This window comes from Mustela erminea, chromosome 2 (assembly GCF_009829155.1).
Source record: "Mustela erminea isolate mMusErm1 chromosome 2, mMusErm1.Pri, whole genome shotgun sequence".
NCBI lineage: Eukaryota > Metazoa > Chordata > Mammalia > Carnivora > Mustelidae > Mustela > Mustela erminea.
In genome coordinates, this window is record NC_045615.1 from 56478889 (window position 1) to 56498686 (window position 19798).

The 19798-nt window shown below is 32.7% G+C and overlaps 1 protein-coding gene across 2 annotated transcripts in view; it reads right to left on the reverse strand.

Annotated features, from left to right (window-relative positions):
• STPG2 (sperm tail PG-rich repeat containing 2) overlaps positions 1 to 19798 on the reverse strand; it is a 582130-nt gene that overhangs the window by 396915 nt on the left and 165417 nt on the right. For both annotated transcript variants that reach the window (XM_032332948.1, XM_032332947.1), the window contains exons 10-11: positions 19233 to 19393; positions 6112 to 6204 (exon numbers count right to left, since the gene is read on the reverse strand). In XM_032332948.1, coding sequence (XP_032188839.1) covers positions 6112 to 6204; positions 19233 to 19393 — 254 coding nt within the window. The remainder of the gene's footprint in view (positions 1 to 6111; positions 6205 to 19232; positions 19394 to 19798) is intronic.

Here is a 19798-nt window from a genome sequence, read left to right on the forward strand (position 1 = left end):
GACATTACCATATTTCAATACATGCTCCTCATTAATATTATGAAATGATGAAAAGAGAGTACAGGCTTTGGAATGGAACTGACTTAACTTTGAACAATAATCTTGCCATTTACAATTTTTGTAATTAACTTACTCATAGCTTACTAATAAAATGAAGTAAGTGTTATAAATAATAATATACTTATTTCTTACTATGATCCTATCAGGTTATCCATATTTAATTTACCATTCTTACTTAATATTTGAGGAAACAGTTGCCTAAACTCAGGCATCTAGGAGGTGGAGTAGAAATAAAAAATCCATTTATTTACAAATCAAAAATACAATGAGAAAGGCTAAAATCAACAACACAAGAAAAATCAGGTGTTGGAGATATGGAGAAAGAAGATATGGAGAAAAAGGAACCCTCTTACACTGTTGGAGGGAATGCAAACTGGTGCAGCCACTCTGGAGAACAGTATGGAGTTTCCTCAGAAAGTTAAAATTAGAACTACCTTATAATCCAGCAATTGTACTACTAGATATTTACCCAAAGATTACAAAAATACTAATTCCAAGGGGTACATGCACCCCGTTGTTCATAGCAGCATTATCAACAATAGCCAAATTATGGAAAGAACCCAAATGTCCATCGACTGATCTATGAATAAAGATGAGTATTTATATACAAGGGAATATAACTCAGCCATCAAAAAGAATGAAATTTTGCTATTTTCATCAATGTGGATGGAGCTAAAGAGTATTATGCTATGTGAAATAAATCAGTCAGAGAAAGACAAATACCATATGACTTCACTCATATGCAGAATTTAAGAAACAAAACACATGAACATGGGGTAAAAGAAGGGGGCAAACCAATAAACAAACTCTCAACTATAGGGAACAAAATGACGGTTACTGGAGGAGAGGTGGAAGTGGGGGTAAAAACAGGTTAAACAAATGATGGGGATTAAGGAGAACCCTCATGATCAGCACCAGATATTGTATGTAAGTATTAAATCACTAACTTCTATGCCTGAAATTAATACTGTACTACTGTATATTAACTAGCTGGAATTTAAATAAAAACTTGGGGGAAAAAAAGAAAACAATATTTCTCTGATTCCAAAGCTTTTGCTATTAAACTTAAACCTATTCAGGGATGATATTCAAAATATTTAGCAACACAAATTAATATAAATTAAAATATAAATAAATATGTGTCAATATTTATTTTTAAAATTCCCTTCATTCTCAACTCTCTATATTATAAGCCTGTTTATCAAGTAATAGGTGTTGTAGTGCAAACTATTCAACAAATAAGCCTAATAAATTCAAGTCATTTCTTAACTTTTAGAAAATGTTCTTCTAATTTTTTTTATTTTTTTAATGCCAACTGTAATTAAGCAAATGATGCCCCTTTCTGAGACGTGAAGTGACCTAAGAAAGTATATCAAATTCTTCCAGTTACTTTCCCACTTAATTGACAGTCATTAATTTTTAGTCTCTCAGTAACTAGAGGAATGTTATTAACTTCAATATTGTCCATAATGCAGAATCTTCTATCAGTTTCTGCTAAACAGAAATTGCATTTAAAAAAGGTTCTATTCCTTACAATAAGGTCTGAGATACTCACAGTCTTCTCTTTTGTTTTAAATCATAAAAATCATTTATTATACTGTCATAGTTATTTTTTGTAACCCTAATTCTTCAGTCCAGAGGAAAATAACACAAAAAGGATAAATTCGATTGCTAGACGGCCTCAGTTTGAATTCTGACTTTGTCACTGAAACTTTAAATTCTGTGCCTTGATTTCCTCATTTTTAAAGATTTATTTATTTATTTGAGAGAGAGATACAGACAACATGCACACAAGTGGGGGAAGGGGCAGAGAGAGAGAGGGAGAGGGATAATCCTCAAGCAGACTCCCTGCTGAGAGCAGAGCCCCATCATGGGGTTCCATCCCAAGACCCTGAGATCATGACCCCAGGCAAAAGAAAAAGCTGGTCACTTAACCTAACCAAATGAGCCACCTGGGTGTTCTCCAGTTTCCTCATTTTTAAAAATGACCATAACTGTAGTATTCAAATGAGCTACTATGCATTTGGAATGGTGCCTGGTACAGAATAAGCACCATATAAGCATTAGCTCTTATTTCTATTAATAAAATTAATTTTGTTAATATGTGTGACAGATGTTTTATGATTTTTAACAATTCACATCATTAAATGAAAATAAAATGTAACAGATTTTCAGGAGTGATTCCCCTAATATACATTCAAAACCAAAGTGTCCAATACAAATAACTTCTCTCAAATCCTCTGGTGGGTAGGAAAGTTAGATTTATATGCATTTCACTTTTAACCTGTACAGCTTGCCCTTTGGAGTTTTAACTGTATTAATGAATCTTCTTTGAGACTACCCACTGTGGGAGAGCCTGAGGCTTTGTTTTATTCCCTGGAGGCCTTGGAGGCTATAAAAATTAAAATTCAATGTCATTTGGTTCAGCAAAGTTCTTCAGGGTAAAACTGAACTTCAGTGCTCTACTTGCCACTCTGGGCCCCTCCTTAATTTAGCCTTTAGCCTGTCTTCTCCTAACTTCTTCCTAATTCTTGGAAGCACTCATGAATACATTTGTTTCTATCTAAAATTTTGGTTGTTTGCAGAGAATGGGTCAGTCCAGGTACCAGTAGATCATGCCATTCCAAATATATACTCATCATTAACTCTTGAGTACTATTTTTATTTTTATTTTAATATAATATATTCATAGTATAAATAAAAATCAAATCATATATGAGTCTAAAATGAACAGTAAAATTGTCCTCTTTGACCTCTCTCTAGTTCTATTCCCAGAAATAATTTAACATTAATTGGATTTCTTAGAGGGCTTTTTCTTTGTATTTACCATTGCAAACTTAATATAAGTACTTATACTGTGATCTGTCAATATTTGACATCTCTTGACTCAGTGTACTATAAGAAATTTGGCACATTTTACTGCATCCTAACCTATCACTTCTTGTTTTTATTGTTTTATTAAGTTTTCTAATATTTATATTTTTATATTATAAATAAGCTCTCTGCAATTTGTATAACTTGATCTAAAACCACTCAGTATTAAAACAGAAATTCAAATATCATGGTTATTCCTTATCAAACCAAATCGTGTGGCCAGACACATACAGAAGTAAATGAAATTCTTCCACCAAATCCATGACTCCTCAAGAATGACCCATAAATGAGCTAAAAATGGCTTCTTTATTAAGTTGTTCTCATTTTACTTCATCCATGAAATGCTCAGTTTCTATTCTTCTCTAGGGGTCTATCATCAGTCTCTCATTTCTCTTTTTATATTTTCCTGAAGCATCTTTACATATGGAAATGTAGAAGTACAAAACTTTCTGAGCTCTTGTATGCTAGAAAATTATTCTCTTGACTCATTTAATTGGATTTATATTGGATAAAGGCAGAATTCTATATCCAAATTTATTTCCTCTTGGAAATTCAAGAAAGTGTTATTCCATCATCTCCTAGTTCTGAAATGTTGCTAATGCTTCTGGGAAAGTGTTGGATATCAGTATGTTTCTCATTCCTTTGTACGTGACCCAGTTGCTTTTCTCTGTGGAAGCTTCAAGGGTATTTTAATTCTAGTCTTCTGAAAATGCAAAACAATGTAAAAGGGATGTATGTCTTTTAAAATTCATCCTCCTTGGTATGTTGTTGAGTTCTTCTAACTAAAGACTTCTGTCTTTATTTAGTTCATGATAATTAAACATTTTTTATATCAAATACTCCTATCTTAGCATTCCATTTATGGATGCCTAATAAATAGATGTTTGGCTTGTTTCTAGCCTCCATTTATCATATTTTTAATCTCTTTGTTCTTTTATATTAAACTAATGCTATGTTGTAGCTAAAAAAAAAAAAAAATTTCATTGGGACCATGTAAAAGGAAGAGAGATGTATGTATATGTCCCATATGAAATCAGAAGCCTGAGTTTTTAAATATTTTTATGTGAAACATATAAATGTTGAAAATCAAACTATATACCCTTAAAATATAGGAGGTAAATTTTCTAATATTTTTATGTGAAAATTATAAAATTAATTCCATTATTTCAAAAGTTTGAGATTAATTTTGATCTGGGATCAATAATTTGGATTTCTCATGCTATATATATTATAAACCTGTACGTTTGAAGAGTATCTTTTGTGCAGAAGGTTTCTAAAACCAAAGTATTCTATGTGATTAAACTATTTTGCTTCTTGGGTAAGCAAAGCCCCACCCAATACTTTAAATTGCAAGTGTTTCATGTCAAAAAAAAAAAATACTAAAAAAAGGAGTTTCCAGATCCAGTGAGAGACCAATTTAAAAAAGAAAAATGTAAACTAAGTAAAAGCAATTGGTAAAGTAACTCATCTTTCTTTAGGGCACATCACCATCTTGTTTCACTACAAACATTAAGCACATACATATGCATTCCTATGGGCATCTTCAGAGACTTGCATTTTTTTTTTTAATTTTTTATTTTTTATAAACATATATTTTTATCCCCAGGGGTACAGGTCTGTGAATCACCAGGTTTACACACTTCACAGCACTCACCAAAGCACATACCCTCCCCAAGGTCCATAATCCCACCCCCTTCTCCCAAAGCCCCTCCCCCCAGCAACCCTCAGTTTGTTTTGTGAGATTAAGAGTCACTTATGGTTTGTCTCCCTCCCAATCCCATCTTGTTTCATTTATTTAGCATTTTTATTTCTAGTAGCTACAATATTACAATAGAAACAACTATGACTCCACTAAATATTCTTATGTTTAAAACCTTTATACTAGTAATAAATTACTTCTGACATACTTCAGAGTGGATCCTAATTTGTACACTGACTCACTTGAGAAACACAACAGAACCATAAAATTCCTCAAGATAAGAAAATATCTATTAAAACAATGCATTTTTTTTTTAAAAATTCACAGTTATTTAACAATTATGAGAATCTCTTACATGTCAAGAACACTGCTGGATGATTTTAACTATCTCTGAATTTATAGCTACAAAAAAAAAAAAAAAGTCATAGAACCTGGTGCTAATTCTGACCCCATCAAACAATGTCTTAGAAAAAAATAAGATTATATAATAATCAATAAACTGATATGTAATAAACTGACAATAAACTGATATGTCAGAAAAAAAATAAGCCCATTTCTGATGGCTCTCACCAAATTAATTCCTATGATTTCTGAGACATTCACAGCTATATTAATTTCACTAACATTGCATTTATCCTTACTTTAAATTAGTTCTTCCTAATTTTATACCAGTTACTTCACCATGAAAACATCATAAATCAACTCTTGGCATTGTGCATCTATTAGAATTTTATTTCAGCAACCAATGCTACTTCTTAAGTTAATGGCTACACTGTAAAACCTGGTTTATGAGCCTGTTTTGATGTTATTAATAATAACTTATTAATTTCTTATTATTAATTTCATCCCAATTTCTATAAAAATTCATTTTAACAATACCTACCTGTACATGGAAGTCTAACTTTTTAACTGGAAATTTCAAATTGATCTTTTAGTAAATTTATTCTTAATGAATAAGTGTTCACTTTTAAATGTCATCTGCTTTACTTATCTCAACTTATTCAATATTAGGTATTTATAAAAAATGGAAATTTAGTTAGAAAAATTCATATCAATAGCTTAAAATACAGATTAACGTGAATTAAAGAAAGGCACTCAATGAAGAGACTTAGGTTGCAAGACAGATTCAAACTGAAAAGAAAAAATTTACACTTATGAATAAACTGAGCTGAACCTAAAGTAAATCTTTCATTTTATATTCAAAATGATTATGATATCCTATATGTCCTAAAAACAAATATTCTCTAACCCCACAGAAGATCTTCCATATAATAGTCTGTCACAGAGCAATGCTGGACTTCTGCTTAGCTTCAAGAATCTTACTGAACTTTAAAAACATGGAAGTATTATGCTAGTCAAAGATCTTACAACAGCCTACCAGGTACCTCTCTCAGATCCTAATATACTGTTCATGTTATACAGTCTCCTCTATGATTTCTAGATTTCAAATAAATTTGGCTATAGAGGAGTCTTCTTACCATATCTGACAGTTTAGTAGATCTTTGTGTTCTTGACAAGAAAGCAGCATAGCAGTTAGTCAAGTTAGGTAGTTCATCAGAAATTCCACCAATCTGTGAATTCCAAAAAGCATAGGGAAAGAAGGGATAAAAAGAGTACATCATTTCTATTTATCAATTCAAGTGGCATAGTAAGTGATAAATTTTCAAGAAAGTACATCAATGTTGCTCTACCATTAAATAGAGATAGACATATTCATTAAAAATTTTAAATATAGAAGTAAAAGACTTTAATAGATAATTTCTTTATCTTGACAGATATAGAAGTAAAAGACTTTAAGTCAGTGAGATATAAAAATGAAAAAAGAGTTAATTATATGGAACTCTAGAAAAGTAGGATGAATCTACATACATTATTTAAACACATTAAGAGTGAGTTATTACCTATACTGTGATGTCAGATTCAGACATCAATTTTTGTTGTTTTATAACATATATGAATATAAGATATTTAGCCAATCATATAGTATTATTACATATTATATAGTATTATTTGTTAGTATTCAATTACTAATACATAAAATAAAAACATATTAACAGTAATTATTTAAATTGATTATGAGGAAATCCTTTCATTAATAAATTTTCTAAGCAGAATGATCCACACTCTCTTGAATATTGTAATTCCTTACACACACTGAAGATGTAAATTAATAGGCTACATGAAACTGGTAATCTAAAATTTTAATTAGCAATTAATTAATCCTTGTGATATTATACTCTTTCTGATTCATCATATAATTTGGTCATCTGCATTCATTTAATATTTTAAACTCTATAACTAGTAGTAACATTCTTTATGTATACAAAAGAAATGAGAATTTATTTTTCCATTTTTATACACTTCACTGTTTTTATTTCAGAATTTGACATTCATATTTAATAATTCAGAATTTGATACCTAGTAAAATAGATATCTATTTTTCACTTTATGAAGAAAATTGATCTACTAAAATATCCATCCTTCACATACTGTATCTTTGAAACTATATGCCTCTCTACCCTAAATGCTGAAGCTGGTGCTTTTCCACTCTTCTAATATTATTCCTACCTAGTCACTCAAAAAAAAAAAAAGCAGGTTTTAACACTTTCAAAAACCGAAAACTCAATCACATCTTGTGAAAGCCTTCAAATATAGAACATCTGAGCCAGCATTATTATTCTGTATGGTTTTATATTTATTGATGCTGCAAAAATAATTTACTTGTATAATAATTTTATTATCATGTACATGATATTAAAAACTATAGTATAGATGAATCCAAAAGCATTTTGCAATTTTTTTTAAGATTTTATTTATTTATTTGAGAGAGAGAGAGAGAGGGAGTATAACCACAAGTAGGGGGATAGGGCAGGGGGAGAGGTAGAAACAGACTCTCTGCCTAGCAGGGAGCTGGATGCAGGACCCTTAAATCATGACCTGAGCCAAAGGCAGACACTTAACCAATTGGGCCATCCAGGTACCCATGTCTTGCAATTTTTACTGTTTATGGGTAAAAGTTCAGAAAATGAATCAGTCATTAGATGATTTTGGCTTTAGAGGGAATAAGTTTGCAGAAGATCACATTTTTACCAAAAATAATTTAATTCAGATAAAATATAAGAAAATCTTATTTTTAAAGGCCCCATTCAGTTGTGAATGCTTTTAATGTTGATTAGTCAGCATAGACAAGAGGAGTTATGATTCTAAAGAGGATAGAACCTCTGAAAGATAAGCTATCACTCTGTAGGTGCTTTCTCCCAGTGGCATTTACTCATAACAGGTAACAGAGAAAGACTTTTGGGTTTTGATCTGGCAGAGGTTGCTGTTAAAGAACTGATAAAAAGCTCATTGTGGTCTTATTAAGCCAGAATAGCAAAATCACAGGTTTGAGGAGCCTCAAAACACATGATCTGTTTCCCCATGAAGCTCTTTCCCAGGGTATAAGGGATGGGGTGATGCTAAAAATCTAAGCCAAGGGGCATCTGGGTGGCTCAGTGGGTTAATAAGCTTCCACCTTCGGTTCAGGTCATGATCCCGGGGTTGTGGGTTAGAATCCCACAAAGGGGTACCTGCTTCTCCCTCTCCCTCTGCTTGCAGCTCCCCCAGCTTGTGTGCTTTCTCTCTCTCTCTCTCTCTCTCTCTGCCAAAAAAGAAGTCTAAGCCAAATCACAGGGGCATTAAATACTGAAGTTCAGAACCTGACAGAGAGGGTTCTTGAACACATCAGGCTTTGAGCTGAAATCCCTAGAGGACTACACTTAAGAAAATGAATAAATCAGAGGTAAACTAAGCCCTAGAAAAAAATATAATTACTGTAATTCATGATTGGATTAAGGTGATCTCTGACTTTTATCTGCCTTGCAAAGGAGAGTATAAAATCTCTCTAGTAGATCGTGACGCCATTTAAAGTCTATATTGCATGCAATATCTGGGATTTTATTAAAAATTAGTGGGCATGTTGAAAGATAGACATGCTTGATCAAAACTCAAGAAAAAAAAATAACAGAAAATAACAACAAACTCATAGGTGATCCAGATATTGGAGTTAGTACATACAATGTTAAAATAAGTATAATTAATGTGTTCAAGAAAACAGAAGAAAAAAATGAAAAAGGAGAATTAAAAACATGAAGAATTTCTCCTAAGAAGTGAAATTCTTGGAAAGAGTTAAATAGAATTCATTCTAGAACTAAAAAACAGAATATCTGAAATTGAAAACTTAGATCAATGTAATGGTATTTGAAACCCAGTTTAAAAAAAAAAAAAAGGATTAGTTAATTGAAAGATATCTTTGAAGGAAATAGCTAAACTGAAGCACAGACAGAATCCAAGATGGCAGAAGAATAGGAGACCTTAGAATCACCTTGTCCCAGGAATTAAGGTAGATAGCTTAATCATTCAAAACACCTGTGATCAACCAGGGATCTAAGAAAAAAACAGCTGCAACTCTACAAATAGAAAAGCAACCACTTTCTGCAAGGTGGGAGGTGTGGAGAAGTGAATCTGAGGCTATATATGGGAAGATAAACTGTGAGGGGAGGGAGCCTATGAGAGCCAGCTACAGGAAAGTGATATAGCAGTAGAGTGTAAAAATCAGAGTTTTTAGAAGTCTGCTCCACTGAGGAGTGTCCCTGCATGACAGATGGTCAGGTGGCAAAGAAGGGCAGAATCCTAGGTGGGATATTGTGGTCTCAGGATGCTCAGTATCACTGGAAAACCAGGGGTGCCTGAGTATGGTAGGCATCAGAGTAGGGAAGTTGGCTATAATCAACGATCCCAGGAGTGGGCTCTCAGCTTGGTGTTGCCATAAGAACCATGCTATAGTAGGGCAACTGCGCTCCAAGCAGGAGCCCAACAAGCCATAGAACTGGAAAGATGCTTCTTCCTCCTTCAGGAGGAGCAGCTCAGATGCACACTTTGAGCTTGGAGACTCAAAGCGGGGTCACACGCCTGTGATATGAACACTCAGTCACAGGCTGAGTGAGCACAAAGAGCAGATGGAGATGAGGAAGACAGGGTGACTAACTGCTTTTTCTTGAGGGTGCCCTGAGGAATGAGACCCAGAGCTTTTGGCTCTGGGGCTGGAGATGGGAAGCCGCCATTTTCATTCTTATCTTCTAAAGCAGCACAAAAAGCCTGCAAAGAACAGAAGCCACATAGAATAATCCAGAAATGATTACTTAGCCTGGCTCCTGGCAAGGGCAGTACAATTCCAACCAGGGCAAAGACACTAGACAATCAGTGCAACAGGCACCTCCCCAGAATATTAGCACAAACATCCAGCCAAGACCAAGTTTATCAATCACTAAGAATTGTAAAACTTCAGCACCACAGAAATATAACATAGAGAATTCATAGTTTATTTCCTACAATTCTATAGTCTTTCAATTTCAATTTTTTTCTCTTTCCTTTTTCAATTTCTTATTTTATCCACTTTTTAAAAATCTTTCTTAATTTTCATTTTTACAGTTACATTCTCTCTTTTCATTTTATTTTTGTATACATATGTTTTTCTTTCTTTATGATTTTGGGATGCAGACCAAAATACACCCAGAATGTAGAGTATGTCTCTATTTTCTTCACCTTTCTCATCATATTCTCTCTTTTTTTTTGTTCAAAGATTTTATTTATTTGACAGAGATCACAAGTAGGCAAAGAGGCAGGTAGAGGGTGGGGGGGGGAGCAGAGAGCTTCCTGCCAAGCAGAGAGCCCGATGTGGGGCTCGATCCCAGGACCCTGGGATCATGACTGAGCCGAAGGCAGAGGCTTTAACCCACTGAGCCACCCAGGCACCCCTTTTAAAATCTTTTTTAATTTTTATCTTTACAGTTACAATCTATCCTTTCAATGTATTTAATTTTATTTCTGCACATATACAAGTTTTTCTTTCCTTACAATTTTGAGATGTAGTTTCTTTTAACAAACCAACCAAAATATACTCAGGCTATAGTGTATTGCTCTGTTCTGTCTACCTGTCAGTTTATACTCCTCTTTTTTTTTTTTTTTTTTTGGTCTTTTAATTTTCATTTTTACACTTATATCCTGTCCTTTTATTATATTTCATTTTATTTTTGTACATACATAAGTCTTTCTTTCTTTACAATATTGGGATCTAGTTTTCTAACAAACAGACCAAAATACACACAGGATCTAGTGTACTGCTCTATTCCATTCACCTCTCTGATTATAATCTCTCTCTCTCTCTTTTTTTTTTTTTCTTTAAATTTTGTTGGTGGTGGTGGTGGCGGTATTTTCCTGGTTTTGGTCCCTTCTGATTTGTTAGTATGTATTTTTCTGGAGTCGTGGTTGCCATTTTAGTATTTTGTTCTCTTGTTCATCTACTCTTCTCTGGACACAATGACAAGACATAAAAAGTCACCTCAAAGAAGAATAAGAGGCAGTACTGATTGCCAGGGATATAATCAGTATGGACATAAGTAAGATGTCAGAACTAGAGTTCAGAACAACGATTATAAAGATACTAGCTAGGCTTGAAGAAAACAAAGAGGACACTAGAGAATTCCTTTCTGGAGAAATAAAAGAACTAAAATCTAACCAAGTTGATACCAAAAAGGCTATTAATGAGAGACAATAAAAAAAATGGAGACTCTAGCTCCTAGGATAAATGAAGCAGAAGAGAGAATTAGTGATATAAAAGACAAAATAATGGAGAATAAAGAGGCTGAGAAAACGAGGGATAAACAAACTGGTTCACAAGGGGAGAATCTGAGAGATAATTGATACTATAAAGTGAAACAATATTAAAATAATCTGGATCCCTAAAGAAGAGGAAGGGGAAGAGGGAAGGCAGAGGTATCTAGAAGCAAATTATAAAAGAGAACTGCCAATGCTCTGGTTTCTCTTCAGATCGTATAAATCTTTCGCCCTTTTAAAAGAGAACTGCCCTAATCTGGGAGGGGGAAAATGCATTCAAGTCCAGGAGGCACAGAGAACCCCCCTCAAAATCAATAAAAGTAGGTCAACAGTTCAACATATAATAGTGAAACTTGTAGATCTCAGACACAAAGATAAAACCCTGAAATCGGCTTGGGATGAGAGGTCCCTAAACTACAAGGGTAGAAACATTAGACTGGCAAGAGACCTATCCACAGAGACCTGGCAGGCCAGAGAGATTTGGCATGATATATTCAGAATACTAAGTGAAAAAAATATATACAGTCAAGAATACTTTATTAGGCTAGGATGTCATTAAAATAGAAGGAGAGAAAAAAGTTTCCAGGACAAACAGAAACTAAAAGAATTTGTGATCACCAAACCAGCCCTACAAGAAATATTATAAGAGATCCTTTAAGTAAGAGAGAGCCTAAAAGTAACACAGACTAGAAAGGAACAGAGACAATATGCAGTAACAGTCACTTTACAGACAAAAAAATGGCACTAAATTCATATCTTTCAGTAGTTACTCTGAATGTAACTGCATTAAATGCCCCAATCAAAAGACACAGGATATCAGATTGGATGAAAAAGCAAGACCCACAGATATGCTGTCAAGAGATTCATTATAGACCCAAAGACAACTCCAGATTGAAACTGAGGGAGTGGAAAACCATTTATCATCCTAATGGACACCAAAAGAGTTGGGATGGCAATCCTTATATCAGTCAAAATAGATTTTAAACTAAAGACTGTAATAAGAAATGAGGAAAGATACTGTACCATAATTAAAGGGTCTATCCAACAGGAAGATCTAACACTTGTAAATATTTATGCCCTTAACATGGGAGCCACCAATTATATAAGCCAATTAACAACAAAATTAAAGAAACACAGTGATAATAATACAATAATAGCAGGGGATTTTAACACCCCACTCACTACAATGGAGAGATCATCTAAGCAGAAGATTAAGGAAACAAGGGCTTTGAATGACACACTAGACCATATAGACTTTACAGATTTATTCAGAATAGTCTGTCTTAAAGTAACAGAATACACATTCTTATCGAGTGCACATGGAACATTCACCAAATAGATCAGATACTGGGTCACAAATTGGGTCTCAACCAGTACCAAAAGACTGAGAACATTCCCTGCATATTTTCAGGCCACAATGTTTTAAAACTAGAACTCAATCACAAGAAGATATTTGGAAAGAACTCAAATACATGGAGGCTAAAGAGCATCCTACTAAAGAATGAATGGGTTAACCAGGAAAATAAAGAATTTTAAAAATCCATGGAAACAAGTGAAAATGAAGCACTAACTGTTCAAAACCTTTGAGATGAGTAAAAGTGGCCATAAGAGGGAAGTGTACAGTAATAAAAGTCTCTCTTAAGAAACAAGAAATGTCTCAAATATACAGCCTAACCTTACACCTAAAGGAGCTGGAAAAAAGACAGCAAATAAAGCCTAAACCCAACAAAAGAAGAGAAATAATATTAGAGCAGAAATCAATGAAATAGAAACCAAAAGAACAGTATAACAGATCAACAAAACTAGAAGCTAGCTCTTTGAAAGAATTAATAAGATTGGTAAACCCCTTGCCAGACTTATCAAAAAGAAAAGAGAAAGGACTCAAATAAACAAAATCATGAATGAAAGAAGAGACATCACAACCAACACCAAAGAAACACAATTTTAAGAATATATTAACCAACAGGACGCCTGAGTGGCTCAGTCAGTTAAGCCACTGCTTTCGGCTCAGGCCATGATCTCAGGGTTCTGGGATCGAGTACCGCATCAGGCTCCTTGCTCCACAGGGAGCCTGCTTCTCTCTCTGCCTCTGCCGGCCACTCTGCCTAATTGTGTACTCGCTCGCTCACTCACTCTCTCTCTCTCCCTCTGACAAATAAATAAATAAAATCTTAAAAAAATTAAAAATATATATATATATATACACCAAAGACACAAAGGATCTATACTCTGAAAACTATAAAACACTCATGAAAGAAATTGTGGAACACAAAAAGAAACGGAAAAGTGTTCCATGCTCATGGATTGGAAGAATAAATATTGCTAAGATGTCTATGCTATCTACAGCAATATATACATTCAGTGCAATCCCTATCAAAGAACCATCAATTTTTTTCACAGAGCTGGAACAAATCATCCTAAAATTTGTATAGAACCAGAAAAAAAACCCAAATAGCCAAAGGAATGTTGAAAAAGAAAACCAAAGCTGGTAGCATCACAATTCTAGACTTTGAGCTCTATTACAAAGCTGTAATCATCAAGATAGTATGGCACAAAACAGACACATAGATCAATGGAACAGAATAGAGAATCCATAAATGTACCCTCAACTCTATGGTCAACTAATCTTTGACTAAGCAGGAAAAAATATCCAATGGAAAAAAAGAACAATCTCTTCAATAAGTGGTTTTGGAACAATTGGACAGCCACACACAGAAAAATAACATTGGGCCACTTTCTCACACCATACATAAAAATGGATAGACTCAAAATGGATGAAAGACCAAATGTGAGACAGGAATCCATCAAAATCCTAGAGGCAGCAACCTCTGTGGCCACAATTGTAGCAACTTCTTGCTAGACAAAGCTCTAAACTGAAAGGAAACAAAGGTGAAAATAAACTATTGGGACTTCATCAAGATAAAAAGCTTTTGTACGGCAAAGGAAATAGTCAACAAAGCTAAAAGACATCTACAGAATGAGAGAAGATTTTTGCAAATATCATAGCAGATAAAGAGCTAATATCCAAAATCTTTAAAGAACTTATCAAACTCAATACCCAAAAACCAAAAAATCCAATCAAGAAAGGAATGGGCAGAAGAACAGACATTTCTCCAGAGAAGACATCCAAATGGCCAAAAGACACATGAAAAAATGTTTGACATCAGGGAAATACAATTCAAAACCACAATGAGATACCACCTCACACCAGTAAGAATGGCTAAAATTAACAAATCAGGAAATTATAGATATTAGTGAGGCTGTGGCAAAAGGGAAACCCTCTTACACTGTTGGTGGGAATGCAAGTTGGTACATCCACTCTGGAAAACTGTACAGAAGTTCCTCAAAAAGTTAAAATAGAACTGCCTTGCAGACCAGCAACTGCACTACTACTTATTTATCCACAGGATACAAACATATTGATTTGAAGGGGTACATGCCCTCCAATGTTTATAGCAGCAATGTCCACAATAGCCAAATTATGGAAAGAAACCAGATGTCCACCAAGAGATGAATGGATAAAGAAGATGAGGTGTATATATACAATGGAATATTACCAAGCCATCAGAAAGGATGAATACTTATCATTTACATTGATGTGAATGGAACTAGAGGGTATTATGTTAAGCAAAATAAGTCACAAAGAAAGACAAATACCATATGATTTTACTCATAAGTAGAATTTAAGAAACAAAACAGATGAACACAGAGAGAGGGAAGGAAAACTAAAATAAGATGAAAATAGAAAGGGAAGCAAACCATAAGAAACTCTTGATAATAGAGAATAAACAAAGGGTTGCTGGAGGGGAAGAGGGTGGTTGGATGGAATAATTGGATGACAGACATTAAGAAGGGCACATGATGTAATGAGCATTGTGTATTATATAAGACTGCTAAATCACTGACCTCTACTTCTGAAAGCAATAATAAATTATCTGTAAATTGAATATAAATAAAAAATAAAATAAACTGAAGCACAAAGAAAAAAAGACAACCTGATACATAGGGATTATAAGAGATGTTTGAGGCATAGTAAATAGATGTAACATATCTATTTATTAGAGTCCCCAAAAGATAGGAAAGAATGGGACAGAAGAAATATATGAATACATAATAGTAAAAATTATTTAAATCTGATGAAAGATACCAACCCAGAGGCTCTGAAAACCACAGGCAAATAAATAGAATCACAGAGAACCACAGTTTTGACACATTGAAGAAAAAGACAAAAAAAAAAAAAAAAAAAAACTTGCCTTTAGAGGAGAAACAATAAACTTAACAATGTACTTCTCAATGGAAATAACAAAAGGCCCAAAATGATAAAATAACATCCTTGAAGTGCTGAAAGAAAATAACTATGAACCTACAAATCCAATCCCCCAAATTAAAAATGACAAAGACATTTTTGGACAAAACAACAATAATTCATCATCAGCAGGCTTTAACCAAAAGAAGTACTACAGGGAGTTTTTAGGCAGAAGAAAAATTATTTGATACAGAAACCCAGAAATGCAAAAAGAAACAAAATACAAAAGAGAAGGTAAATGTTTTGTTAAATATGAAGAAATATTGACTGTAAAAACAATAATATTCAAAGGCTTCATAATATACATAAACTTAAGCTGTATAACAAATATTAACAAAATAGGAGGTACCAAAATGGAACTAAAATATTTTAAGTTCACATACTGAGAAAGTGGTAAAAGGAATCCTTTTTATTAAACTAAAAAAACTACAGGATACATATTGTAATTTTGTTGGCCACCACTAAAACACTATAAAACAATACATAACTAAAAATTTTATAGAAATAGATGAAATAGAGTATAAAATACCTTACTAATTCAAAGAATAAGGTGGAGTAAGAAAAAAATGCTAAAACAAAGAAGTCAATAAAATATATGAAATAATATGGTTTCTGTACACACAAATGTATCAGTAATCACACTAAATATAAATGGATTAATACTGCAATTCAACACAGTTTATCAGACTGGATTTTTAAAACTTAGGCATGTTTATTGTATCTTTCACTCTTGATTACAGTTTATCAAATTTTACATAAACTAAGAGTGTGGGTTAAACCTATGGGTAATTTTTAATTATCAACAATAATAACAAAAGTTATTAAGTTTTTACTATGTACCAGAAGCTATTTAAAGTATTTTACATGTATTAACTCATTTAGTGTTCACAATAATGCTTCAAAGTATGTACTATTATGATCTCCATCTTACCAAGGCACAAAGAGTTTAAATAACTTACACAAGGTCAGTGACAGAGCAAGAAAATACACTCAAGTACTCTGACATCAGAGATCATTCTCATAATCACTATGCTATGCTGTTTCATTATCTTCAGTGGAAAATAAAGATTATAATGAGGGCTTTGTAAAAATTATTTGCAGGTTATAATTCTAATAATTCTTTTAAATTTAAATGTCTGGTTACTTAGAATAATAAACTTCTAGTACATATTAAACAAAATACAACAAAAAATACTAAAAAGCACTAACGTTCATGATGCATTTCAAATATACTTGTATCATCACTTAAAATGGTTAATATGGTAAATTTAGTGTTACACGTTTTTTTACTACATTAGAATATACATACAAATAAAATAAAATTTTGTAAGAATTCATAAAAATCTCACTGTGAAATTTTAATGTTTGTTTAAATAAGGAAAACCTGTATTTATTCCATTTTTCTTTTATGCCAACAAATCTTGAGCAACTCCTGGGGATTACAGATAATGATTTACAGCTGTTCTTTCATTACAATGAGATCTATTTCAGCTATATCTGAAGTTTTTAACTAATTTAAAGCACTTGAGTGATAACTTTGGCAGCACATACGCTAAAACTGGAACAACACTGAGAAGATTAGCAGCCTGTGCAAAAATGACTTTAAAATTTAACTTCATTGCACAAGAGTATTCTTACAGTACCACCATAAACATCTTAGGATCCAATTTCCTATAAATCATGTGTGTTTCACCTTTGGGTTGAAAATAATTTTCTCTGATAGGAAGGATAAATCCAATTCAGCATTTCAGTGGCTCTACTATCCCCATTTCATCTACCACACCCCTACAGAGTTATTTTTAGCTACTTTTTTTTTTTTTTGCCAAACAAAAATTATACAAACTAATTTTAATTTTCTGTAGTATTTTTTACAATAAGTTGTCCTTCACTTTAAGCTTCCTGGAGTACAGTTCTTTGCTTCTCTTTCATATTCATTTATTCACTTACAACTTCCTGAGTGTCTACAATAAGACAGATACTATGTTTCCGCTGTTTTGTACATGTTCTTTTATGATTTGACAACTATGTTCAAACTTCCCCAATGTTTAACTTCTATTTATATTCTGCCTATAAAATATCTATCTGCTCTATCTATATTTTTTACCCTTACTGTTAGCTTCTTTTACTTTTCCATATGTACATTCTTCAAACTTTCTCAAATACTTTAGGAGTGAGAAAGAATAAATAATAAATATATACACATATATTTCAATGTTCTTTTAAAAATGTCCTCTAAAAAGTTTAATGTGGAGCAAAACTTCATTGTCAAAATTTTACTCATGATTTTATCTTCCTGTCAACCCTTTTAGGCTAGTTTTATTGTGAGAGTCTCTGATCTTAAGAACATTTCTTATTTTCTGCTGATCATTTTGAAGTAGGGATTATCTAAGTTCCTTGTATATATCTAGTAATGTCCATAAACTCTTCTTTGACAATTCTAAACTGTAAAATAACATGATCACTATTTACAAAAGATTCTTCCCTTCTATTTCATTAGTTCTCTTTAGTCAAAATTAAGCTAAGACATGAGTTCCTTCCATACCTTTCTCTACCTTTTGTGAAAGTAAATTATCAGTAAATCAAAATCATGTACAACATTCTGCTTTCAATAAACTGAGAAATCCAACAAAATATTTTACTATCTACTCATATAATTATCATCTTTGATACTCTGTTTTGAGATGCAGAAGTCCAGGAAAACAAAAAAATATATAAAAGATCAACCACTTGGAGAAAAGATATAAACTGTCATTCACAGGTGGCATAATTGTGCTTGAGGAAACTTTTTTCAAACTAATTATAAATTAGTAGAAGTAATGATTTAATTTAGCAAGAAGTATGGATTATTGGTAAAGCAAATCTTTAATAAAGTCTATTATATTTCTTTATACCAATAGAAGAAAGCTAAACAATGAAACATTTAAAAGGTACCATTAGAACTAAAAAACATGTAAAGACTAAATACCAAGGAATAAATTAATAAAGATGGGTAAGACTTCTACACAAAAACTATAAAACCACAAAAATCATTTAAAGGGATCCTAAATTAACCTCAGAAAATAGTGGAGTAATTTTATTCTATTTTTTTTTTTAGTGGAGTAATTTTTAAAGAAGATAAATATTTAAAGAAATACATATGAGATTCTCAAAGAAATAAACAAGATTCATCTTTGAAAAGAAATTACAAACATAGTTATGAATCAAATTAATGTTTATTCTTATGCCATAAATTACCCCATACAAATAATTTCAGTAATAGTATGGCTTGGAGTGCCTGGGTGGCTCAGTCAGTTAAGCATCTGACTCTTAGTTTCAGCTCAGGTCCTGACCTCAGTGTCATGAGACTGAGCCCCATGTTGCACTCCGCACTCAGTACAGAGTCTGTGCTTTCCCTGTGCTCCTTCCTGTGCACCCCCTCTCTGGGTGTCTCTCTCAAATAAATAAGTAAAATCTTTAAAAATAATAATAATAATAATAATAGTATGGCTTAAAGTAATGAGGTATATATGTCACATGTGATTTTTTAAGCCCTAAGTCTTGTTATTAGATATAAAGAATATTAATTAATATTAATTGAATTTAAATTTATTAATTTAAATTTATTTAAATTAATATGAATTTAATATTTTATTAAATTACCTGATAATCAGCAGGACCAGGAGCAGTAAAAGCTTCTTCCTGAACCAGGAAGAGAGTCCGAGGAACAGAAGATCCAAACGCACTTTTCTTTTGTTTCATCAAGCAGGTATCGGTAAAGTTGTTGATTATAGTATTGTTTAGGATATTATAAAACCCAGGACCTGAAGCCATGAGGAATATCATAGGTAAGAATAAAGATGCTTTTAATTTTTTTAAACTGAGTAACCTTAAATTGAGTAATTTTTTTAGAAAGAACACTCATATATTGCTGGCAGGAACATAAAATTGTATATGACATTTAGAGAAACAATTTGTCAAATTCTTATGAAGTTAAATATGTACTTAGAATATGACCCAGAAATTCGACTCCTAGGTATTTTCCCAAGAAAAATGAAAAGCAAAATAAGTCAATCAGAGAAAGGCAACTATCATATGCTCTCCCTGATATTAGGAAGTGGAGATGCAATGTGGGGGGTGTGGGGGGTAGGAAAAGAATAAATGAAACAAGATGGGATCAGGAGGGAGACAAACCATAAGAGACTCTTAATCTCACAAAACAAACTGAG